At 41.0% G+C, this 27651-nt stretch overlaps 1 protein-coding gene across 1 annotated transcript in view; it reads right to left on the reverse strand.

Moving 5' to 3' along the window:
- LOC124722331 overlaps positions 1-27651 on the reverse strand; it is a gene marked incomplete at its 5' end in the record, with an annotated part of 298305 nt that overhangs the window by 120681 nt on the left and 149973 nt on the right. The window contains 3 exons of the mRNA XM_047247507.1: positions 3684-3830; positions 11953-12119; positions 20723-20971. Coding sequence (XP_047103463.1) covers positions 3684-3830; positions 11953-12119; positions 20723-20971 — 563 coding nt within the window. The remainder of the gene's footprint in view (positions 1-3683; positions 3831-11952; positions 12120-20722; positions 20972-27651) is intronic.

The raw sequence follows: 27651 nt of genomic DNA on the forward strand, positions 1-27651 counted from the left end.
CCCTTAAATGCGCAAATAAGGCATACACTTTAATTAATACCCATATGCCAGTCAATCAGGATAACCGTAAAAATACCTGAAGAAGTTAATGAAGCTTGACAAATGTTAGAAAGCATTATCTCGAAAATTCCCTCAAATTATGTTAAAATTTTAATGGGTGATTTCAATGCTCAATTAAGTAAAGGGAAAAATATAAGGAAACGGTGGATGGATTTCCTGCTGATAAACGGACAAACCAAAATGGTCAAAGACTTGTTGAAACGTGCAAAAATTTTAACCTTAAAATCATGTGAACAAATTTTAAAAGAACCCTTCTAAACAAAAATCTTGGCGGGCACCCAATACATTTATTGGGGAATTTCAAATCGATCATGAAGCAATTTCATACCCTAACTACAAAGAAATTTTAAATACCCAAGTCAGGAAAGGGGCTAATCGAGATTCTGACCATTATTTAATGCGAACAAAAGTAAAACTACAACCTCAAAAACTCTTCAAAACAAAAAAAGATTATCCTAAAATTTGACACTTCTAAAATAATCCCAACTTTAACAAGCGACCTTAACAGTAAACTTTCCAACAACTGGAAAAGCGTAAAAGAAAAGTTCATCACAACAGCACAAAATTTAATTCCGCTTCGAAAGAAACAAAAACACCCTTACTGCAAAGTGGATTGTGAAACAGCAGTTAGGTCTAGGCATGAGGGATTCAAAAAATGGAATAGTAACAAAACTGAAAAATATGTACAACACCTTTCTAACTGTAAGAAAAGAAACATCTAAATTAATCCGACAGACTAATAGAAACTACGAAAATGCACAATTTTTGGAAATTGATAAAGACTTCCGAAGAAACAATACAAGAAACTTTTATAAAACATTAAAAAAAACTAACTAGTTACCAAACTTAAAGCCTTTGCTTCAAAAATGAAAATGGCTGTTTGGCCCTTAACAACCAGGGAAACTGTAAGGAACTTGTTAATTATTTTGAAAAACTATTTAACTTTCCACTAGCAGCGAATAAATTACAACCACGGAAAACTAATAACATGAACCCTAACTCTGTAGAACCTGACGAAATGGAAATAATTAAACAAATCAAGAGACTTAAAAACAATAAAGCATTCGGAGAAGACGGTATAATTGCAGAACTACTAAAATCAGCTGTCACTAACACTATAAGAGAGATCACTCAACTAATAGGACATATCTGGAAAACTGAGAAAATACCTGAGGACTGGAAAACTGCCCTTATTCATGCATTGCATAAGAAAGGGAATAGAACTGATGTTGTTATTGACAAGGAATCTCTCTTCTCCCGGTCACATACAAAATTCTTGTTTACTTGATCGAGCCCACGAACAGTTAGAACCTAAAATTTGCGAATACCAAGCAGGCTTTATACCAAACATATCCTGCCCAGAAGAAATTCTTAATTTAAAACTAATCCTTAGGCACCTAAGGATTTCTGACAACAATATTGTATGTACATTTATGGATTTTTAAAACGGCCTACAACTCAGTTGATCGTGAATCTCTTTTCCAAATTTTAAGGGAGCAAAGGCTAGATAATAAAACTCTAACACTGATTAAGGAAACGTTAACTGACATTAGCTCTAAAGTTAAATTCATAGGAGAAATTTCTGAACCATTTGGTATAAAGACTGGTGTTAGACAGGGAGATGGACTCTACCCATTACTGTTTAACTGTGTTTTGGAAATGGCGATTACAGAATGGCGAAAATAAAAGTCGAGCAAAAATATAGATAGATAAATCAGTCAAGTTAGGCAGAAGTAATATTAGAATAGACAGCCTCGCCTTTTCAAATGCTCTGGCAATTTTAACTAGGGATATTCCCACAGCATGGAGTGTAGCCATGTATGGAAATGAAACGTGGACGATAAATAGTTTAGACAAGAAGAGAATAGAAGCTTTCGAAATGTGGTGCTACAGAAGAATGCTGAAGATTAGATGGGTAGATCACATAACTAATGAGGAGGTATTGAATAGAATTGGGGAGAAGAGGAGTTTGTGGCACTACTTGACTAGAAGAAGGGATCGGTTGGTAGGACATGTTCTGAGGCATCAAGGGAATCACCAATTTAGTACTGGAGGGCAGCATGGAGGGTAAAAATCGTAGAGGGAGACCAAGAGATGAGTACACTAAGCAGATTCAGAAGGATGTAGGCTGCAGTAGGTAGTGGAAGATGAAGAGGCTTGCACAGGATAGAGTAGCATGGAGAGCTGCATCAAACCAGTCTCAGGACTGAAGACCACAACAACAACAACAACAATTCCCACAGCTCAAAAACAAATTGAAATTCTTAAAGAAATAGCGGGAGAAGTAGGCCTGCAAATATTTTTCGAAAAAACGGAATATATGATATTCAACAAACAAGCATCAAAATTTTTGAACACAAAATATAAAAAAAAACAAAAAGCATTTCTCAGTTTAAATAGTTGGGGGAAATCATAGAAGAAAACGGTCTGGAAAATGCTGCAAAGGAAGATCGCTGTCAAAAAATGGCAGCTGCATTCAGATTAACATAAAATATTTATAATAGAAATCACTTTCTAAATTCAGTAAACTTAGGTATTACAGCACTGTAATCAAACCTGAATGTCTTTATGGAGCAGAAACTGTAATTTTAAATACGAAGAGGTATATTGAAGAAATTCAAAAAAAGAAAGAAAGATTATTAGGAAAATATTAGGTCCCAGAATTACTGATGGAGGAACTTATAGGCTGAGAAGTAAAAAAGAAATAGAATAATACACAGACATGCATGGCGACAGGAGAAAACGAGGACTTAAAGTTTATGGGCATCTTTAAAGAGTGGCAACCACTAGGTTGACAAAAAAAATAGCAGAATTCTACGAAAATAGAAGTAAGGCCAAAACTCAGCTAATTAAATGGATCGCTGCGATTGAGGAGGATCTTGAAGTAGCCGGTAAACTCAGGCACACGATATAGACAGAAAAACATTCAGGCAAAATATATTTGTTTGGAAAGTTGGTCGGAGGGAAATCAGAAAACGGACTGGAACACCATGATCTGATGAAAGGAAGAGACTTCATTCTGAAACGATGAAAGGAATTTGGACACAAAGGAAGGCCAACCATCAAAAGTGCCAGTGATGGACTGTATCTCGTGTGGTCCTATTGGGCCCCCATACGTGAATACTAATGATATAATTTTATTTTTTCTGTTGTAGTTGGCACGATTTACCATACCCACTAAACGGCAAACGTTACATACGGAAAGTAAATAAATGTCCCACTGCTCTAGAACACGAGCCTCCATTCGCACTACGATCGACTGACCACTGCCGACCAGTATCCTGAGTACGACGCAGTGTGACCCTTCTCGAAAAGTTTCTCCATGCTGATGCAGATACAGAAACACATGCTTACGTTTTTAATACACGTTGCGATTTATATATTCACCAAAACTTTTAAACGCACCTTGTGTTTCAACGACATTTGTCTTAGAACAAAGTGAAGTATTTCGTCGAAGATTGAAAATTGTCTTTGCTTATTTTTAGCGGTTGCTTTTTTCTGAAATACATCCTTCTTAGAATGTGTAAAAAAACACTGTTAGACACAGATTCACATTCACAAGGTACAGTTAATTATTTGATTTTATTGAGATTTACATAAATAGTTGCTCTTATTACACTTACCCCATCTTGCAGGAGTATCTTGCAGGAAGAAATCTTGTTAGGTTTCTGTAGATAACCACAGCAATGCAGTAAGTTCCATTCAAGTATGCTCTTCTTTTCAGAGCATCAATGTAAATAGTCATCTTATTAATTACTGTTGTGGAAGTACTTAAAACAGAAAAAAGATTCAGTTACATTACAGGAAGTATATTAAAGCATGTAAAAGTGGAAAAAAGTATTTGAGTACAGGCACTGATAATTTCTAGCATACAGTCTTTTCTTATGCTGCCAATATAATTTTAAATATTCTTAAATACATACGAATCTGGTTCCCCTTTTCCAATTTCTAGTTCTAATTTTTGTACTTTACCAATGTTATCGTATCATGGTGAATCTCTTTTACAAATTGCAAAACACGAATGGAACCGAGAGTTTTCTTAAAAAAAAAAAAAAAAAAAACATAAGGATTTCTGAACATAAGTTGATGGGTCATCCTCTGTTAGTGGTACGTTGTCTATAAGCTGTCGGTTTCTAAGAATCAACAAATTGCGAAATAATTTTCTTGCTAGTTGCTTCTTTTTCGGATGAACTGTTAACATTATTTATTTTATGCTTCTTCTTTGAGAGAAAGAAGAGCTAAGTATGCATTATTTCCATTTGAAAAGCTCAGTGAAAAAATATGTTTCTGGTTACAATAAAACTGAGGTTGCGATGGTAACTTGCATTATAGAGTATAAGATAGCTACAGAAGATGAGCAGTCTTTATGTATTATGGAATACGTAATTTGATGACCTTAGAAATATTGTTAATAAAATATGAAAGGATAAATGATGATATAGGGAGGACAAGGAAAGTCACTTATCGAATAATTCTCATCTTTCACCAGGTTATTAAGATGGCAAAAAAATTGCGTGACCTTTGAGAAGAATGACTGACTCACCGACGAGCTCTCTCTAATGATTAGGCAGACGCGTACCATCGGTGAATTAATCTGTTCGCAATTATTGTTAGCTTCGAAGTCAACCAAATTAACTGTAGACAATAGTTAAGGAACACTGATTAGATAAACAGGTTTATAGCAGGCATTCACAGCATGCAAGTGTATCGCCTCCGACAGAAGTGCCCTGTGCAAATGTGATCGCCACGAGACAGCACCACGATGAACAAAAACGGAGCGTATTGACAATATTATTGGATCTTTCGGCTTCCACCGTAACTTCATAAGCCATTCCTCTTACAGGAGGAATATACTGCTGTATGTCTGTTGCAAAGACTCGGAATCCAAAGGAGTGACCCTCAAATTTCTGTCGGTTGGTTCCGATTTAGATTTATCGTGGTTTAGCTGAATCACCTGAGGTAACTGCAACGATCTTTCTTAAGGAAATCCATGGCCCATTTCCTTTCATATCATCATACAAAGCACGACTGTGAAATCTTAGACCCCCGCGTCCGTGGGTCGCAGTACTTTTTAAACACGAGAGGCGTTCAACAAGTAATGTAACACATTTTTTCTCCTGAAAGCATGGTGGTTTTATTCAGGATTCCAACACAACATATTATTACCAACCTTTTTGGCTACAAAACCTATTTTTCAAAGCCGACCGGTGTGGCCGAGCGGTTCTAGGCGCTTCAGTCTGGAACCGCACGACAGCTACGGTTGCAAGTTCGAATCCTGCCTCGGGCATGGATGTGTGTGATGTTCTTAAGTTAGTTAGGTTTAAGTAGTTCTAAGTTCTAGGGACTGATGAGCTCAGATGTTAAGTCCCATGGTGCTCAGAGCCATTTGAACCATTTTGAACCCATTTTTCAAAATATCCTCCGTTCGATGCGACGGGCTTACTCCATCTTACTGAGAGGACCTGCATGCCCGCATGGTACCACTCTACCGGTCGACGTCGGAGACAATGTCTTGCTGCATCAATAACATTCTCATCATCTACTACTACCTCCTACGGAGTACATCCTTCACTGGTCAACACAGGTGGAAGTCGGAAGGTGTGAGATCCAGGCTGTAGGTTGGATGAGGAAGAAGAGTCCAATGAAGTTTTCTGAGCGCGTCTCAGGTGCGCAGACTTGTTTGAGGCCTTGCGTTGTCGTGCAGAAAGAGAAGTTCGTTTACATTTTTGTAGCGACGAACACACTGAAGTCGTTCCTTCAATTTTCGGAGGGTAGCACAATACGCTTCAGAGTTTATTGTTCAATATAAGGGAGGACATCAAACAGAATAGCCGCTTCAGACTCGCGGAAGACAGTCGCCATAACTTTACAGACTTAGGATGCGGCTTTGAACTTTTTCTTCGGTGGAGAGGTGGTACGGCGCCACTCCATGGATTGTTGTGTTGTTTCCTGTTCGAACTGGTGAATCCATATTTCATCTCCTGTGACGATGTTCGACAAAAATTTCCACGATCAGCCTCGTAACGCGCAAGTAATTCTGCACAGTTGTCCTTCATTGCTCTGTATGGTCTTCTGTTTGGCGGCGAGGAACTTAGTGGGTACACACCTTCCAGTGCACCAACCGGTGGACGAGTGTGTCATCACTACCAACAGAGACGTCCAGTTCAGCTGCGACGTGTTTGACTGCATCGTTTCATCACCTGGAGTGAGAGTGTCAGCACGTTCGAACATTGCAGGAGTCAGCTGTGTGCGGCTGGCCGGCACGCGGAGATTGGACAGGTTTGTGTGACCTTGTTGCGATGATCCCAGACGTCTCGCCCAACTACTCGTTCTCTTATTCATGGCAGATCTCTGTAGACATTCTGCAAGCACCTGTGAATATCTGCGATGCTCTGGTTTTTTGCCAAAAGAAAGTCAATGACAGTTGTCTGTTTGGATCGCACCTCCATTACAGACGCCATTTTGTAGGTTACGTATAGCAACGCCATCTTTTGGGACTTTATGAAACTATAGCGGCTGAAGCGGGAATATTCCACGATGTCCCACAACAAATTCTTCATTCTTTCAACCGTAACTGGCACAGAAAGAAATGTGTTGCATTACGTATTGAATGTCCCTCGTACATTTCTCCAAAGTTCTCTGCCTCTATGAGGTGATTTACAAGAGTTTGCATTAGCACATCGATTCATTCGCTTTAGGAACATCAGTTAATCCACTCTTGTTCTCTTCAGTCGAAAGCTTTCAGGATATATCTGACCGCTATTTCTTGAGGAATATGTCTACTGTTGTTCCTTATTTCTCTCCTTAAACACTCTTGAGTATCGAATACTTTGGTGAGTTGCATTTTAGCTATCGTTCTTTTGTTACGGAATAGTTCGCGTTCACCGGACATCACCAAGTTCGCTATAATGCATGATAATATTTTCGTACCGTAGACGATCATTGCGCAGACATCCGCTTTATATAGACTACAAGCTTCACTGATTTGTCGACTGTAATCTTATCACAACTGCATCTCACTCTGGAGGTCCTATATCTTTTCTACGAATTTCATCTCAGTACTACCATCAGGATTCCAGCACCGCTTTGCTGTTTAATGTATGCTGTGGAAATGTCCACCTGAGCTACTTTCTTGTTTTATTTAGTGGTAAGATTTATCAATAACCTACATTTATTCATCATTCGGGTTGCATCAAAATTTAACAGAAATGGATCGCATCTGCAAAAAGTTATGTTTTATTCTCTTCTGTTTCTCCTCGGCTTTTATCCGCCGTAAGTCCGAAAACTGTTATCGTATCGTCAGAAACTGGTCCCACTGACCTCTGAATATTACTGAAACCGCTGAAATAAGACTTGGTTTTCAAGGGCCGATGACAATATTTGATACAGCAGATTTTCGCCGGTCTTCACAACAAAGTCAGTGCTCCTTCCTCAAAAACAGCTTCTTAGTCCCAGATTCGTTCGCATTTGTCGTACATAGTTGACAAATGAAATTTACTGTAGTACATTCCTTCTCTGGATGCGTGACGCGTCCCCATGAAATGCATTTGGACGTCACTTATAAATGCTCAGGATCGTGAACTTCTCGTTCGTTGGAGCCACAGCAGTCGAGTTAATACTACGGCAGTAACAATGGCAATCGCCTGTTCAGAGCATTCTTCGCTGAGCGCTAGCTCACGCGAGGAGCATTCTTTCACGGAATAGGTGTTGCGTGTGATGGTGATGTTATTCTTAGAATGCACCAGTAATCATCGCTCCGTGAAGATACCAAATGCCACGAACATTCCCCCTGTTTACCTTACAAAGATTTAAAAAATTACGCAAAAAGTACGTCGTGTTCTTGATGAATACATTTGTATAATGGATACTGGATAAAAACGAATACTATAATGTACCTAATGATTTATATGCGTCCATTTATCCTCTTATACACAGCACTGCAACATGCTCCGTTCAAGAAAACTTTTTTGTGCCAGTGATTCTTCAATCCAAAATTTCAATATCCTGATGATATGTTATCGTTCCTTCATCGTGTAGCCCTCAAAATAACCACGGGAAATTTCCTTAGTAGGGTGTTTAGATGATCGTCGCAGATCTACCACAGAAATTTTCTCATAACCTTGGTTGCTGGAAACTGATTTTTAAAAGAGAGAACTTTAGTCTTCGTTTTTCACTTTCCGAGATTTTGCATGCTGTTGCTTACTGGAGATTATGTACGTCGTCTGTGCAAAACATTTTCTAAGTACGGTCGACGACTTCAATCTTATGCTAACAGCCATTACATAAACAGTGGTGTCATTCTTTGATAGTTTTCCAGTAAGGTTGACAGCATGCAGTCATGCTCTCCTTTTGAGAACTACTCTTCCGTGGATAAGCCTGAAGTTGTTTCTTCTCTCTCTTAAATAGAGACCATAAGCCTATTTTCATCAGTCTTCTCAAAGTTTCAAATCATTCCCTGAACTTTGTTTTGTGCCAGAAATTGATACTGAAAATGATTGTCAAATTCAGTACTAGAAAACAGGCTGTTGGAATGAATGAGAGGGCAAGCGATCTGGTACAGTTTTGCACGGAGCACAATTTATTCATTGATAGCGCTTTGTTTAAGGATCCTGAAAGAAGGTTGTATACATGGAAAAGACCTGGAGATACCCGACGGTTATAGATAGACTGCATAATGGTAAGGGAGAGATTTCGAAACCAGATTTTAAACTTCAGAATATTCGCAGGGTCTGATGATGACTCCGGACATAATTTATTGGTTATGAACTACAGATCAAAACGGAAGGAATCACAGCAACACGGGAAAATAATGAGATGACCTAGGCAAATTGAAAGAACCAGGGGTTGATGTTGGAAGTTTCAGATAGAACTTTAGGCAACTATTGAATGAAATAAGGGGGGGTGGGGGGGATTTGGTGGAAGAGACCAAACAGTGAGGTCATCGGTCTCATGGGATTAGGGACGGATGGGGAAGGAAGTCGGCCGTGCCATTTCTAAAGAACCATCCCGACATGAATGAAATAAGGGTAAGAATAGAAGAAAGATGAGTAGCTTTCGGAGATGAAGTAGTGAAGGTAGCAGAGGAGCCTATAGGAGGAATTTAAACCTGTAAAAGTATGCAGTCTATGGGAAGCCACCTATAGCGAAAATAAGAGAGAGACATTTGGAGAAAAGAGAATGGTCTGTATGAATATTAAGAGCACAAATGGCAAGCCAGTACTACGCAAAGAAGGGAAGGCTGAGTGGTGAAAGGCGTACATAGAAGGGCTATACAAAAGAAAAGAACCTGAAGACAATTTTATAGAAAAGGAAGGGGAAATATGTGAAGATGACATGGAGGTTGCAATACGGAGAGAAGAATTTGACAGAAAGACCTAAATCGAAACAAGAAGTAGACAACTATTCTTCTGACTTCTAAAGAACCTTGGCAGAACCAGCCATAAGAATACTACTCCATTTGGTATTCAAGATACACTATGTGATCAAAAGTCTCCGGATACCTGACTGAAAATGACTTACAAGTTCTAGGCGCCCTCCATCGGTAATACTGGAATTCAGTAGGGTGTTGGCCCACTCTTAGCCTTGATGACAGCTTCAACTCTCGCAGGCATACGTTCAATCAGGTCAAGGAAGGTTTCTTGGGAATGGCACAGAGGAGAGGTATCGATGACAGTCGGTGAGGCCTGGCGCGAAGTCCGTGCTCCAAAACGTCCCAAAGGTGTTTTATGGGATCCAGGTTAGGACTCTGTGCAGGCCAGTCCGTTATAGGGATGTTATTGTCGTGTAACCACACCGCCACAGGCCGTCCATTATGAACAGGTGCTCGATCGTGCTGAAAGATGCAATCGCCATCCTCGAATTGCTCTTCAACAGTGGGAAGCAAGAAGGTGGTTGAAACATCAATGTAGGCCTGTGTTGTGATAGTGCCACGCAAAACAAAAAGGGGCGTAAGCCCCCTCCATGAAAAACACGACCACATCATTACACCACCGCCTCCGAATTTTACTGTTGGTACTACACACGCTGGCAGATGACGTTCACCGGGCATTCGCCGTATCCACATCCTGCCATCAGATCGCCACATTGTGTACCGTGATTCGTCACTACACACAACGTTTTTCCACTGTTCAATCGTCCGATGTTTATGCTCCTTACATCAAGCGAGGCGTCGTTTTGCATTTAGTGATGTGATGTGTGGCTTATCAGCAGCCGCTCGAGCATGAAATCCAAGTTTTCTCACCTCCCACCTAACTTGCAGTGGATCCTGATGCAGTAAGGAATTCCTGTGTGATGGTCTGGATAGATATCTGCCTATTACACATTACGACCCTATTCAACTGTCGGCGGTCTCTGTCAGTCAACAGACGAGGTCGGCCTATACGCTTATATGCTGTACGTGTCCCTTCACGTTTCCACTTCACTATCACGTCGGAAACAGTGGACTTAGAGATGTTTACGAGTGTGGAAATCTCGCGTACAGATGTATGGCACAAGTGACACCCAGTCACCTGACCACGTTTGAAGTCCGTGAGTTCCGTGGATCGCCCCATTCTTCTCTCTCACGATGTATAATGACTACTGAGGTCGCTGATATGAAGTGCCTGGCAGTAGGTGGCAGAACAATGCACCTAATATGAAAAACGTATGGTTTTGGGGGTGTCCGGATACTTTTGATCACGTAGTGTATATCTCTTCCGTAAGCCATTACCATACGTGTCGAGACACTGTACTAATAGTTTGAGCCAGCCGACCTCCATGAACTCAGCATACGTCGTTGCAGCAGAAGCTGACTTCATATATTTTAGACTGTCCTTGTAGATGGGTATGGGTTTTTAACTGGGGCGTTACTGCGCACGTTTTCGATAAACATAAGCATTAGATCCATAGGAAATATAGCATGCTAAATTAACGGACTATGTTTCCTCTAAATGAAACTAAGGTTTCACAAAATTCTGAAGATTTATATTTGATAATCGCTTCGGCTTATTCAAAAAGAATCCATCGCTTACTGCCTCCTGCAGTTGTATAAATGTTGTCGATGTCGTTTTCGATCAATAGAATTTCCTTTGAAAGGCCAATCGTTATGTTGGTATCTTCTGCTTTCTTTTTTGACAACATTCACTGTATGCTTTAGGGGTACACTGCATTTTATGTGTTATAATAGATCTTTGTAACAACATTCGGTTGTACGGAACTCTTACTTTTGATTTTATCTTCAGCAAATTATGGATGGTGTTACAAATTGAAATAATTCTCTCATTCGCATTACTACTGATCTCCAAAACTTATTACTCAGTAATTTTGTGAAGTACTTCTCTGGTTCTAGAGCACACACTTACACAACGATTGCTTTAAATGAATTGGTATTCAGCTTTACGATACTTAGATTCAGTGTTTTACCAGATTGTGCACATAGCACACTAATTGTGTTTATCCTATTTGGTGTGCAAATGTATGTCACATTTTTAACTCTGCAAATTAACTGTCCGCTACGTAAGCTGTAGCTGCTGTTCGAAATTTCTGTTTGACGTCTGATGTTCGCTAAATCATATATGCTATCGCACACGGATGTACTAAATATTTCATCGGATAATATTGGCCCATTCATTTTATGATTGTTCTTCAGATCACTAATCTTACCTTGTCATATAACTTACGGGCTAATCTGAATTCATTGCTTTGCATTGATTAATCAGCTTTACCGAAAAGGGAATGGAATCGTAATCGTATTTGTCTTTCTTACTTTTATTTAAATAACTACATATTTTGCTGGAAACTAGTGCTGCTTAAATACTGGACCCTTTAGGCTATCTCGTTGATGGTATTCTTATTAAGTGTATTATACTGAGCTCAAAGTTCGTATTATTTCATTAAATAGCCTGTTAATCTTACCTGGTGAAATGTTTCTGAAAAGTTTTTCCCGTAAGTGATGTAGTCTTAAATGGAGAGACGATAAGCTCAATTGAACTTAATTGCAGTTTATATGTCTTCATCGGGATCAGAAATGAGCCCCATATAATACTTTCTTGATTCACAAGTTCCTGTAACTGTACGATTTTCTGAAAACAAAAGTATTTATGTCAGGAGAAATATTCTTTGTAGATCTTGAAAGGCATCTACAAATCGGAAACCTCAATCTAATATAGGATTAAATGACAATAACGTTACGTCAGATTGTGGGAAGGAACTGAACAGATCAGTTCCTGGATCCCTATCAGTTTTAATTTTTCAATAACCAGTAAAAAGAGTCTTTTATATACTTATACTTGAACAAGAAGTAGTGAAGACAGCTTTTTAACTGCCTTGTAAGACTCAAAGTAATTGCCTAGTGATTATATTCTAGGATATTGTATAAAATGATTGATTTAAATTTGTAAAACAAAATATCTTGCACTGAACGAAGGAAAGTCTTTATCGTGAAACAGCCTAATCCCTGTACATGTAGAGGACGATAAAACTGAAACATAAGAAATTTGCTGGACGTTCTTGCAGATCTTTGTGATTCAAAGCAATACATTCCGGGAAGTTAATACTGTTTACAACGTTGTAATACACCAAGAGAGTACATTGTCCTCGTATCGGATAGACGGGTACGTGTCGTTAGATGTATGCAATAAAAGTGCAATGTTTCATTACGTAGTATAGTTGTGGGCTTATAACCGTTCTGAAGCTCCTGTGCTGTCGACAAGCGACTTCCATTGAGTGATACACAATTTATTCATGATTTTATTTGCTTTTTTCTCTAGTTTCATTCTCCTTTTACAGGGTATGCTGAGATCATCCAGCTAACCGTATACCGACGATAGTCTTCAGAAATGACATGTTTTCACAGTTTTGCGGAATGTCTGCTGCGACGAATATTTGTTACAAGTTATGGATGTCTCCTTATCGGGAAAAAGAGAGGAACTTGTGGTGAACTGAAACGTCGAGTCGGTCCTTGAAGTATCTTCAGCTTGCGAAACTAGTTGCACACTGCTTGCGATAAACAATTATATGGGTTCGAGATCCAGCCCAGCATGCAGTTTCGGCGTAACAAATCCTTCGTTCCTCTTCGTCCTTGCATAAGCCTGCGTTTATAATTCCATATTCAAACCGTTGCATCATGAATGACCAGAGTGTTAAATAGCTTAGTCTTTCTGTATGATCGTATATTAAACGTTACCACAAGTTAATATAACTACGTAACAGTAGTGGAACATCAACATCTTCTTTCACTTTGACTTCTTGAATTCTCGAAAGAGCTTCATTAGCTGCAGTTAAATTCCATGCACTTCAGATATAACGTGTTTAGCTGGGAAAGTATCCTAATCAGCTGCACTGTTTCCCCCACATTGAATGGAGTTTTGTTTAGTAGTACTTGGTTTCTGTTCAGAGTTACCACTACGTTTAGGTTTCGTGCATCATAATTTCTAGCAAATTCCGCTTCTTCTCTTGGACTCTCATCATTCGTCATACTTAGAGACAAATCAGGTTTATTTCATATGAGTTTAATGCTTGTGACAAAAAAAACATTGTTCTACAGCGTGTTACAGCATATATTGTGAAAAATCATTACGCTAAATGCTCTTATCCATATGTAGGAGAAAGTTCCAATTAGAGCTTTCCTTTTATATCATTTTTGGGATCCTTGAAACTGAGATTTCGTAATGATTCAATTGTTGGGGCCATCAAACTGATGTTTCGACTGATGTGCTGAAGTCGACATGATGCCTGTGTGTTCAGATCGTTACTTGTTGTTTTCCCATAAGATATTTTTTAACCTAAAAGAGTTACCTTCCACTTTGACTCTCATGACGATAAAATCATATTACTGGTCTCTGCTTGGACGTTTGAAAGTTGTGATATGGAATCATATTTACAAGTTCTCACCGTTTATTCACTACACCTGCAACCCAGCTGTGCCGATGTTGATCTGTTACCCATACACAGGATCGCGCAGATTTCAGCGGTAAATGAAACTGAGAGTTACACTTAGTCAAAAGTCTAGACGACCGTCATTTCAGAAAGGTTTATATAATAACACTGAATAATCCAGCTCTCTTACCATCTCTAAATGGAGTGTACCATTATGAGCAGAACTTGACTCTAGTTGCACTGCCAACGCTCCGTTTTAACAATACTCCTTAAATTGTAACGCCTCTTCCTCTTACGTTTCCATACTTAGAGGTATAGTCAGCCTAGCAACCAAACCGAAATCCAATTATTCGCTATCTTCTACCACAGTTCTCACTGCGAACTATTGTTTCGGCCTCTGCTACTTGTAACGCTGACGCACAACAGAGGACCCATTTTGCAACACAGAATTACCAAACTGTTGTTAAAAATAAGAGTTGTCGTGCCAAAATAATACGCACTGCTGATCGAATTGGCTAAGACGTAACCACTGCTGAACACTGTTCCAATATTCTTGATTATCGAATAAATCGCCCTTTTTCTAAGAACCCTATATTATAATCGTCCATTTCCATATCCTTAACTTACTTGTAAATAATTCTGGAAATACACTCCTGGAAATGGAAAAAAGAACACATTGACACCGGTATGTCAGACCCACCATACTTGCTCCGGACACTGCGAGAGGGCTGTACAAGCAATGATCACACGCACGGCACAGCGGACACACCAGGAACCGCGGTGTTGGCCGTCGAATGGCGCTAGCTGCGCAGCATTTGTGCACCGCCGCCGTCAGTGTCAGCCAGTTTGCCGTGGTATACGGAGCTCCATCGCAGTCTTTAACACTGGTAGCATGCCGCGACAGCGTGGACGTGAACCGTATGTGCAGTTGACGGACTTTGAGCGAGGGCGTATAGTGGGCATGCGGGAGGCCGGGTGGACGTACCGCCGAATTGCTCAACACGTGGGGCGTGAGGTCACCACAGTACATCGATGTTGTCGCCAGTGGTCGGCGGAAGGTGCACGTGCCCGTCGACCTGGGACCGGACCGCAGCGACGCACGGATGCACGCCAAGACCGTAGGATCCTACGCAGTGCCGTAGGGGACCGCACCGCCACTTCCCAGCAAATTAGGGACACTGTTGCTCCTGGGGTATCGGCGAGGACCATTCGCAACCGTCTCCATGAAGCTGGGCTACGGTCCCGCACACCGTTAGGCCGTCTTCCGCTCACGCCCCAACATCGTGCAGCCCGCCTCCAGTGGTGTCGCGACAGGCGTGAATGGAGGGACGAATGGAGACGTGTCGTCTTCAGCGATGAGAGTCGCTTCTGCCTTGGTGCCAATGATGGTCGTATGCGTGTTTGGCGCCGTGCAGGTGAGCGCCACAATCAGGACTGCATACGACCGAGGCACACAGGGCCAACACCCGACATCATGGTGTGGGGAGCGATCTCCTACACTGGCCGTACACCACTGGTGATCGTCGAGGGGACACTGAATAGTGCACGGTACATCCAAACCGTCATCGAACCCATCGTTCTACCATTCCTAGACCGGCAAGGGAACTTGCTGTTCCAACAGGACAATGCACGTCCGCATGTATCCCGTGCCACCCAACGTGCTCTAGAAGGTGTAAGTCAACTACCCTGGCCAGCAAGATCTCCGGATCTGTCCCCCATTGAGCATGTTTGGGACTGGATGAAGCGTCGTCTCACGCGGTCTGCACGTCCAGCACGAACGCTGGTCCAACTGAGGCGCCAGGTGGAAATGGCATGGCAAGCCGTTCCACAGGACTACATCCAGCATCTCTACGATCGTCTCCATGGGAGAATAGCAGCCTGCATTGCTGCGAAAGGTGGATATACACTGTACTAGTGCCGACATTGTGCATGCTCTGTTGCCTGTGTCTATGTGCCTGTGGTTCTGTCAGTGTGATCATGTGATGTATCTGACCCCAGGAATGTGTCAATAAAGTTTCCCCTTCCTGGGACAATGAATTCATGGTGTTCTTATTTCAATTTCCAGGAGTGTATTTGTCAATGTACGTCACTCAACAAATACAGTTATATGACTATTAGTGCACAACTGACCATTAAAACTGGAACACTAGGAAGTTGGCATGTATCAAACATCAAACTGGCATGAAGCCAACTTCCTGCACGGATATGCAATTTATTAGATTTTAGAGCAGCCGCACACTGTACGTATGAGTAATGCCATCTGCAACCTACGGGGTGTTACAAAGCGATACCGAAAAACTTCGAGGGGCTGTAGAGGGCGTCGTGAGGAGCAAACAGAGGCTAGAGCCCCGTGTCCGGAAACGTCATACAACGATGCTACAGAGCGACGAAATTATGAGCGCCGGCGCTTGTGACTTCGACGTTCTGTAGTGTCGTTAGACGACATTTCCGGACACGGGTTACTATCCTGAATTTGTCCCTCAAGACACCCTTTACAACTCTTCCAATGTTGTAGGTATCGTTATGTAACACCCTGTATTCACAGGGCGTCCCAGGAAGAATATAGTCAATATTCAGGGATATGACAGGAACGATTATTTGAAGCAAAAAAGCCTAGTGAACATGGGCATTAAAATGCATATCGCTGCCTTAAGAGCTATGAGCACTTCTTCATCTCTGATACTGTGAATTATTTTCTACTGCCAGATATCTGTTTTCCACATTTGGTAAGTGCTAGTATGGATCTAAACAAGAAAAACATATTGAGCAAACATGGGCTCTAAAGTGCATACCTTAAGAACTATCAGCACTTGTTGGTCTTTGGTACTGTGAAACACATCTCTTATATTGAAAAAAGTGCTCATAGCTTTCAAGGCATGCATTTTAGAGCCCATGTTTACTACAGTTTTTTGCTTCGGAATGACCGTTTCTGTCATATAGCTGAATATTGACCATTCCTCTTGGGAAACCCTGTATAAGAAAAGATCGCGTAGTGGGTTCCTCATCCATAAATCTCATCTTTGTGAGAAGGTCATGTTACGCCTCGAGTAAGAAGAAGAAGAGTCTACCATCATGTCGGAAATTAAGAACTGCTGGATCGTGGCCTACTGAGTCTGTGGTTTATCGTTCCGAGATATTGCTAATTCCGTTCGTTTGCATCTCACTGTTCTCATGTGAATAGGAAATCGATGGGTTCAGGTGGGCCATGTTCAACGACATGCAGAATCTCAACGGTGCCACACGACTAGCCCCCTAGAGGACAGATATATTCTTCACTCAGCGGTGACGGTTAGTTCAACAACGTCACGTACTTTTAAGAAATGGGCTTGTTTGCAGCATTATTAGAATCCATACTAACAGTGTGACGACGTCTGGAAGACTAGATTTTAACGTCCCATCGACTACGAGGTCATTACCTCACTTAAGGGAAGGATGGGGAAGGAAATTGGCTGTCCCTTCCATAGGAATCATCCCAATATTTACCTTAAGCGGTTTAGGGAAGTCACGGAAAATCTAAATCTGGATGCCCGGACCCGGAATTGAACTGTCATCCTCCCGAATATGATGCCAATGTGGTAACCACTGCGCTACCTCGCTCGTGACGACGTCTGGAGCACCACGGACTGTCAGTGTGGCGACCATTGTTGAGGGTTCCATTGAGGTGGCGGCGGAAAAGACAGGCGCGGCGACAGTGGTGCGTCCAACGAAAACAGTGAGCACAGGACAATGGCCGCATCGGTGTGTGGAGGCTAAAGGAGAGCGAACGGTGACAGGTAACATTTGTCATCGTCATAAGGGCCCAGTACTTGACGTGATGGTATGGACTGCCATTGGATAGATTGCACTATCACTTATGATTCACATAGCCGCTAATTTGGACATCAGCCGTTACATTTCTTACATATTAACACCCATGACGTTATCTTTCAACAAGAGAGCGCAATACAGCATGTTTCCTTTGCTAACCGGACCTACTATCCAATAATAATATTATTGGACTTGGCCTCCTGTGGCCATTATCGGAAGCACACGGTGAGGTTACAGTTTACAAACACCTTTTCCAGTCTTTCGACTGTCGTATACACTGTGGAAGTCCGGATAACTTGCCTGGTCGCTAAGCATATTCTGATGCCCTTCAGCCGCAAAGGGAAATACAAATACACGAGCCGACTGAAGCGCCTTATTCGGAGGTGGAATAATGCTGTAGTCGACTAATGCCTCAATACAGAGAGTGTTCGAATGTTGTTCCGGCCAGCGAGTTCTCTTTAACTCTGTCAACTGAACACATTGGATAGTGGGTGGCCGAGAGACTGGCACGCCATCAATTGCAACTTCTGTGACTGATGAACTCAGGCATAAGAGTGGAAGTAGCATACAATGTCATATCCATCTCTGTCATCCAAGCTCAGTTCAACTCGTTGTCCAGGTGGGGTAGAACAATTGCACATACCAGAGATTGGCATCTCTGTATACTATATTTCACACCCTGTACACCCTCAAATCACCTACGCATTTTATCATCTATTCTTCCTACCACAATGTATAACCACAACAAGAAAAATTTCGTTGATTGCAATCATTTCTGGTAATGAAATTTTAACGACCAGCAGTATACTTCCGTTCTATTGACTCCAAAGGGTTCCACAGGACCTGTAAATTATTTATAACGCCTTACTCGATTTGGACGCTGAACTTTTCTTCCAGCGAGCAGATTCTAATAATCACTTAAATTTTAACCTGAATTTCTTTGCAGATTTCTTGAGATTTTGTAACTGTTGTTATGTTTCACGCTTTATCAGTTTCTTCCACAATTACATACTATCTTGCAGAAGGCGGAAATTTTTTAATACCTCACATCACCATTAGTGCCTCGGTATTCAAAGGCCTTCGGGATAATGATATTTGGTTATAACAACAATGACAAAGTTTGTGACATAATGTAAATTTGTTTCACAAGAAACAAGTTTTTGTTACCAGGTATTACTAGAAAAAAACATCTTATCAGTCATTTTCAAATGAATTACAGACGTGTTTAGTACTCTGTCATCCACCATGTGGTCAGTAAATCGCATTACTGAATCACCTGCGTGAGCCTGTGTTACATAATACTGTCACACGTCTGTGATTCGTAAAAATACTCGATGTTAACAACGAAAAATGCATAAAAGTTTATTATGCAGTTAATTATCTGCTGACAGCACAGTTTCAGAAAACTGCAGTAATCAAACGGTAAGCCCATGACAGTTATTGATAAACACGCTGCATCGTTCGTAACAGAGTTGCATTTGCAATTTCGAGATGTCTTTACTATAACACAGCCGCCAGAAAAATGTGAACTTCAATACATTTTTGTGTTGGGACGAACATTTCTCATAGTCATAGCATAAAAGTTAGTGCATACGTAATGTATTTTATTCTAAAAACTTCTTTAAACTGTAAGAAAGCCATTTCTCACCATACTGTTCATGGTATATGTCACATATTACCAAAGTAGAAGTAGGACGGGAACGGCAAGCGGAAGTGGTAGTGCTAAACAGGAGTTCTACGCAGAGATTTTAGACATGTTCGGATAGCTCACTAGTAGAATACTGCGCAAAGAAGCCAAAAAACTCTTTTTACGAATTCCTATGTGGGAACCAGTTTCAATTTGTAACTGATGTTGTTTTAAGTGTCGACTAATTTAGATTTCTCGACAAGGTATGGAGCACCTTTACTTGACGCCTCATTTGTGTTTTTTGCATAATTATCTTAAACGAAAAATTATTACTGCACCAATTCGTTACAGATATGTCGGACTAGGCGAGATATTCAAATTTTTATATTTCTGATCCGTAACAGTTTACATACTGTCAATAATATCACTTATGTAATAATATCACTTCTTCTCTGTTTGGGAAGCGATTGATATTATACACATTTATAGGAACGCTTTTGTGTCAGACTTCTCATCTTTCGGGCCAGTTGTTATCAGTCTGATGAGCTTCTCTTGAAAAGGTACTATGCACTTCTTTTGCTAATCTTGTGCATCTTGTTGACATATAACGACACGCATCCAATTTTCGGAACCGAAGTGATGTTGTCATTTCAAATAACATTTATAATTGGCTCAGCTGAGTTTAACGAAATGTCTCGCAATCTTCTGGTTCACATTGCCTGAACACTATTTCATGTTACTGCACACACAGTCGCAGTTCACCATACGAATTAACTCATTTTCTCTTGCAGTCGTAGGTAACAGCTTTAAAATCTTTAAAATGCTATCTTTGTTTTTCTGCTTCACTGATCACTTAACTTCATGATTTGTTTGTCAACTACTTCAACTCTTAAATCGTATGTTTTAACAAAGTGCTATCTTAGAGTAAAGTCTAATTTTATGAATCTTTTTAATAGCGACTGAAATTTTAATTCTTCAACTAACTTATATTTCACCAGTTTACTGTCCAATATTTATACCACATACAAGTAATTTTCTTTTTTTTGTTCCTCATCGTGTATGATCGATCAAAAGTAAACATTCATTGTAGGGAAGTGGGAAACTTACCTACATCGACTTAATATATAATGTTTATACATTGCCCTTACAGTGGAAACAGGTGAGATTGCATGAATGAATGCCCCGGTGGTTGCCTTAAAATTAAATGAATACGTAATCGATAATATACGAATCAGATCTTCCAGGACCATTATTTGAAACTCAAGCGAAAATGAAAAACAAACAAGAAGGTGCTTAAATATATTTCAGCAGTAGCTAAATTTAAGTTTAGAGTATCTTATAATTAAAAATAAAAGCTTAAGACATAATCCGTACCTCAGGATTTTGGATGGAAAATGGATTATCCAGTAATATACTTATTATTTCGTAGAAGTCATTCACGGAAGCGAGAATGTCATCGAGGAAATTTGTTTGATTCAAGTAGCTTTGGACGTCATGAAGCAAATCCAAGACTTGCTCTCCTTCACCTGGTAATAACCTGGTTAGTTTTTTGAGGAGAGCTAATGTGTCAGCGAGTGTTTCTGCTCCAGTTGTGTTTTGATATCCCAAAGTCAACAAGATAAACTGAAAACAGAAAATGCAATAAAAATAAGTATGAAAATAGTGTTCCATTACATTTATATCAGATATCTATTACATATACATTTGCTTAGAAAAGGAGGGGGAAGACTGTAGGACTAGCATATTGGAAAGACTGGGAGACCGATTTTTCACAATTGATACTTTAATTCTTAAAAGTTAAATTCAATAATACCAATGCAAATATAAAATTGCTCGTCGTTTCATAAAATTCTGTTCGTTAAACTGGGAACTGTACATTTATTGGGCTAATTTGGTAAAATGCCTTTCCAAAGACTTAGCAGGAGTGGAATGAGTTTGAGACTAAAAATGAGAAAAAAAACACAAAATTACGCATCAAACGTAATGTGGCGATATGTGTTCCAAGAAGTTGTGCTGTAGGCAGAGAAAGAAAGAAATATTAGGCTTTAGCGTCCCAACCTATGGCTGTAGAGAATAGATTTATTAACTTCTGGAAATAAAAGAGAAATTGATTTGAACTAAGTTTGTGGTGTTACTCGTACGTTGCTTGTTAACAACCACTGATTCTACGGGGCTATTAGACAATTAGGAGACAATATGATGCAAAATACTGATCTATACAGAGCTTAGAAATGGAAAAATGAAAACGATAAACTAATAAATACTGACGAGAAATAGACAAAGGCATAAGTGAAACAGCAACGCTTCTGCTGGATAAAATATTACAGTATACAGAGTTCAGAGACAGGTAAAAATTCATGAAATTTTTAGCAGATATCAGCATAAATGAGTTGCTGCAGTCTTGCTACTCGGCACAATCGCTACTGTAAATGTTATTGCAATGGCACTTAAATTTTTTTTTTACCAAGAATAAATTTAGTAATCATCCTGTATCCCTACTGAAAACGTCAGAATTATGGATAATTAATTAAATAACGGAAACATTTATGTTTCAGAAGATACTTTTTAGAAGTGGCTATTCTGGCCATTTATGTACAGCGGTATCTCTTACATTCAATGAGAACAGGTTGTGGGAGAGAGTTCAGTTGGAGCATTTCCAAGCTTAAATAGCGTAAATGATTCCTGCCAACGCGCCGTCATCCAGAGACGATAGTGACGAAATCCAACCCACTATGAACCATATCAACCTAATGCTGAGGATGAATGTCACAAAAAAGTAAATCAAAGTAATACCAGACCTCAATCAGCATCTCGAGCAATCTGTTTCTTTAATAGCAAACCGAGGTGAGCAATATAAAAGGAGCATCCAACACCGAGTGGAAATCTCTGAGAAATTTTCCACAAGGAACCCAATAGTTTTCAACGAATGGAACAGAGTAACACTATCCGATGACTCAGCGTAGGCAGTCCACGTTTGCAATACAATGAAACTCTTAAGTTGGAGGGGGACTCGAACTCGACATCTGCCTTACGTGGACAGTGGCTTTGTGAGTTACTCAAGCACTCACCACGGACTGCTACAAAACTTTAGTTTGCAACTACTTCCTAACGATTCCTTTCAAAGTCCAGAGACCCCCTTACGAAGCTGTAGGACTAGCGCCATTGAGATAAAGGAAATTGCGGAAAATTTCTCGTCCACCAGGCAGAATTCTTTTTCTGGTTCATCCTTCACACTATTTCAGCTACTAAGGCTACTTTACGAACAGAGGAAAGTTACTGAAGCTTGAAAGTTGGACGACCTGCTTCTTTCCGTAAAGCATATACAGTGACGAGCCGAAATAATGTGCGCACTGTCCACCGCAAAATTTGAAGGCACTGGGTGGCACTGCAGGCCCACGATGTGGCAAGGATAATACGAGGGGCGTTCAGTAAGAAATGCAGCAAAGTTCTTTTCTGAAAGCAGGTCGTTTTGTTCAGGATTCCAGGACACCATATTATTTCCCACTCTTTTGGCTACAAAGCACTATTTTTCAACATAATCTCCGCTGACTTACGCCACCTTACTGTGAGGGACTGTATGCCCTCATGGTACCATCTACTGGTGGATGTCGGAGCCAACGTGTTACGGCATCAATAACCTCCCCATGACCCACGAACTTTTCCCCGAGAGTGCATACCTCAGTAAGCCAAACAAATAGAAGTCGGGGTTCCCGGGTTCGATTCCCGGCGGGGTCAGTGAGTTTCGCCTGCCTCGAGATGACTGGGTGTTTGTGTTGTCCTCATAATTTCATCATCTTTCATGAAAGAGGCGAGTTTGGACTGAGCAAAGGTTGGGAATTTGCACGGGCGCTGATAACCGAGCAGTTGTGTGCCCCAAAAACCAGAACATTATCATCATCCGTTACAGACGACATTTTGAAGGCTACGTAAAACACCGCCACCTACCGGAACGTCATGAAATTATAGAGGGTGAAGCAGGAATATTCCACGATGTCCCACAACAAATTTCGCATTTTTTCAAACGAAATGGTGCGAGAAAAAAGTTTTGCGTTACTTATTGAACGCCCCTCGTATATAAATGAAGCAGAAACGAATAAGAAACTGCTATAGCGACGATACGGGACCCATTTAGCGAAATCCGCTGACGTAAGCGACTTTGACAATAAGCAGACTTTTATGGCCCGGCGTCTTGGAATGAGTGTATGGGAAACGGTGAAGGTGGTCGGCTGTTCGCGTGATGCAGTTGTATCTATGGAAAGTGACTGGACGATGGTGAAGCCACCACTAGGCAACAAGTTCATGGATGCTCACGCTTCATTATAGAACCGGGAGATCGGAGGCTTGCCCGGTCTGCAAAGCAGGATTTGCAGTGATCTGTGGCAGATATGACAATAGAATACAATACTGGAACAAGCACGCGGGTTTCGGAGCACACCATTCAGCGTACATTTGAATAAACATGTTGAATAAAATGTCATCCGATCAAGTCTTTAAAGTAATTTATTGAAAGGTCACGACCCGTTTCGAGTTCTTAAAATGCATCCTCTGGTGAGCTGTACATTGGAAGAACAACACACTTACTCTTCAGAAAAGCAAATTAAAAAAGTGATCATTTTTAGATAAGAAATCCATGAATAGTACACTTACAATGTCTTTTAAATCATTATAGTATACAGGAAAAACAGTTATAGCCAAATCCCACTGTTCATCGTCAAAGGAATAAAAATAAGTCACTCACTGTAAAGCAGTGGTCCAAGTTAAAACGGCTGGGTCCGACAAGCAACCTATAAAATAACAGTATATTTCAATAACTAACAAAAATGGAAGAAATCGGAAAAACCGCATATGCCGTAAGGACATCCGAACTGAGCTAAACTGGCACAACACTGTCATAAGACAGCGCGGGAAATGGCAAATGCGTGAAGCTACATACAGGCCGGCTAGAGGGAATGAATGCTATACAGTGTTACTGAAGTTATCTTCCAACAAACAAGGGGATGAATGTACTGAAATTTTAAGGTAATGCTTAAAGAATATGCTTATAGGAACCAATAAACTACGACGGATGTTCTGTAAGTCTGTCGCTGACGTCTTTGTCCCACAGTTTTCGCAGGGTCGGCTTGGTTACAATCGGATTTGGCAAGGTTAGTGTGAAGGGATGGTCGGATGCCCTTCCTGCCTGGATGGAATCAGTGAACCCCAGCTATCTGCGTTTAGTGTAAATCAGGAAATAGTGCTAACGTGTTCCAAATGTCTGCGAATCGTGTAGCTGAGGAGGGACGTGGTGACCAGCCCGGTATTCACCTAGTGGGATCTGGAAAACCGCCTGAAACCACATCCAGGCTGGCCGGCACACCGGCCCACGTCATTAATCCGCCGGGCGGATTCGATCTGGGTTCAAAATGGTTCAAATGGCTCTGAGCACTATGGGACTTACCATCTGAGGTCATTAGTCCCCTAGAACTTAGAACTACTTAAACCTAACTAACCTAAGGACATCACACACATCTATGCCCGAGGCAGGATTCGAACCTGTGACCGTAGCAGTCGCGCGGTACCGGACTGCAGCGCCTAGAACCGCGTGGCCACCGCGGTCGGCTTCGATCTGGGGCCGGCGCGCCTACCCGAGTCCAGGAAGCAGTGCACTAGCACTCTGGGTGAACCTGGCGTGTCGAGGGGCGTTCTGTAAGTAATGTAACATAATTCTGAAAACAGGTTGGTTTTATTCAGGTTTCCAATACACCATATTATTCCTCACTATTTTGGCTACAAAACTTCATTTTTCAACACAGTCTCCATTGAATATGACGGCCTTACGCCACCTTTCTGAGAACGCCTTTATGCCCACATGTTACCACTCCACTTGTCGATGTCGGAGATGCTACTTCTCATACACAGTCGTTAGTTGCGCTTTATGGCCTGCCGTTAGGCGGCGGGGAACCCATTGGGCAAACAACTTTCAGTACTCCAACTGGTGGACGAATGTGTCATCACTACCAACAGAGACGCCCAGTAGAACAACAAGGTGTTTGATTGTGATCCGTCGATCACCTCGAATGAGTGTGTCCGCACGTTGTAACATTACAGGAGTCACAGCTGTGTGCGGCCGGCCGGCACGAGGGAGATCGAACAGATCTGCGCGAATTCGTTGCGATGATGACAGACGCCTCCACAAAGACTCACCCTGCTTTTGTTCTCTGGCAGGTCTTCGTAGACATTCTGCAAGCACCAATTAATATCTGTGCTGCTCTGGTTTTCCGCCGAAAGAAAATCAATGACAGCTCTCTGCTTGGAACGCATCTCCGTTACAGACGCCATTTTGGAGGCTACGTATAGCGCAGCCAATTATCAGAACTTCATGAAGTCGTAGAGGCTGAAGCGGGAATATTCCACGATGTTTCGCAACACATTTCGTATTTTTTCAACCTAAATTGGGCGAGAAAAAGTGTATTGCATTACATACTGAACGCCCCTCGTGTATTTCTACAGTGTTCTCTACCTGGTTTTCATATGAAGTGACCTACAAGAGTTTGCATCAGTGTATCTGTTCATTCGATTCAGAGTCATCAGCTAAGTGACTTCTGTTCTCTCCAGCTGAGAGCCTTCAGTATATGTTTGACTGACATTTCTTGAGTAATGTCTGTCTGCCGTTTTTCTTCTTGATTTCTCTTGTTAAGCACTCCTGAGTATCGAATACTTTGGCGAATTACATTTTAGTAATGTATGATTAGATTTCAACATCGTAGACTATTATCCCGCAGACATTCACTTTATATAGTCATTAAGCTTAAGCGATTTGTCGAATGTAATTTATCATAATTGCATCTCACTCTGAAGGTCCATCTTTTACCCGGGTGTCAGTACTACCGCCAGGACGCGAGTACCACTCTGTTGTTTCAGATAAACTGTTTTTTGATTTTATTGAGTAGTAAGGCTCATCAATAACCTACCTTAATTCAGCCTTCCAGTTGCAACAAAAATTAACAGCAATGGATCGCTTCTCCATAAAGTTATGTTTCATTCTCTCTTTTTCATCCTCGGCTTTTACACGCGTTACTGTTTCTCTGGGGTAAATCCGTCTGTGGATTGAGTGTTTCATCAGAAAGTTATTTCAATGAGCGTTATATTTTCAATTCGTTCAAAATTTTACGTGTATTGCCTTTTGTTGCTCGATAAACTATCTCAAGATTAGATGGGAGATCCGTAATTGACTGCCCAGTTTCCTGAAGGTGGATACTTAAAGCTGATTGGGAGTCTGGTTTGTTAATGTGTTCCATAAAGCGTGCCTCAAAATTTCTACCTGTTTGACCAATATATCTTGAACTACGCCCGTTGCATGTACTGTAACAGACTCCAAAGCATCAAATCGCGACTTTTCCCAGTATGCGAACTTCTTTCCATTATTTATAGGAACGAAGTAGGTCAGAACTACGTTTTAAGAACTCAACTATCTTACGCTCCTCCTGGAAACATTACCATAGTATTCTACGATAAATCTTATCATCAAGGGGATTATTGCGGATGGGGCCAAGAGCATTCGAACCCGGACCACAGAAGGATTACGATTCTCATTGTTGGTCTTTAAAACACTCTTATTAATATTAGTGGCAAAGCCAACCCCGTAGCTGTTGGAGTGGCCTGTGAACTGAATTTATCAAAACTCATAATTGTGGGCACCTTGAGACAATGGGATATTACCTAGTCTGTGCAGCATTGATCTGAACGCTGCCATATTTTATTGTATTGGATGGTTTGTAGAATTATTAATCACCAGGTCAGAAGTTGTAGGTTTTCTATAAACATTGTAACTGATAGTGTTCTCTATAAGCGTACTAGACAGATCTAAGAAAGGCAGCCGGTTATAGGCGCTTCAGCCTGGGACCGCGCGACCACTACGGTCGCAGGTTCGAATCCTGCCTCGGGCATGGATGTGTGTCATGTCCTTAGGTTACTTAGGTTAAAGTAGTTCTAAGTCTAGGGAACTGATGACCTCAGATGTTAAATCCCATAGTTCTTAGAGCCATTTGAACCATTTTTGAACAGATATGGCGTCACTAGTGTTTTAGTCTGGGATGGCACCGCGTTAGGAAGAAATCTCCACAGCACGTGTTTCCTACGCATTCTATGGTGGTGCGGTTTACAGAGACGACATCCTTCAGTGGTATTTGCGACGATTTCATTTTGCATACAGGCCTGATTTCTGTCCAGTGGATCATGCTCAAAGACCAATAGGATGTACGGATTCTTCCTTCATGAGGACATCACGCGACTAGAATCGCCTCACTCCCCAAACCTATGTGATC

This window comes from Schistocerca piceifrons, chromosome X, assembly GCF_021461385.2.
Source record: "Schistocerca piceifrons isolate TAMUIC-IGC-003096 chromosome X, iqSchPice1.1, whole genome shotgun sequence".
Taxonomy (NCBI): domain Eukaryota; kingdom Metazoa; phylum Arthropoda; class Insecta; order Orthoptera; family Acrididae; genus Schistocerca; species Schistocerca piceifrons.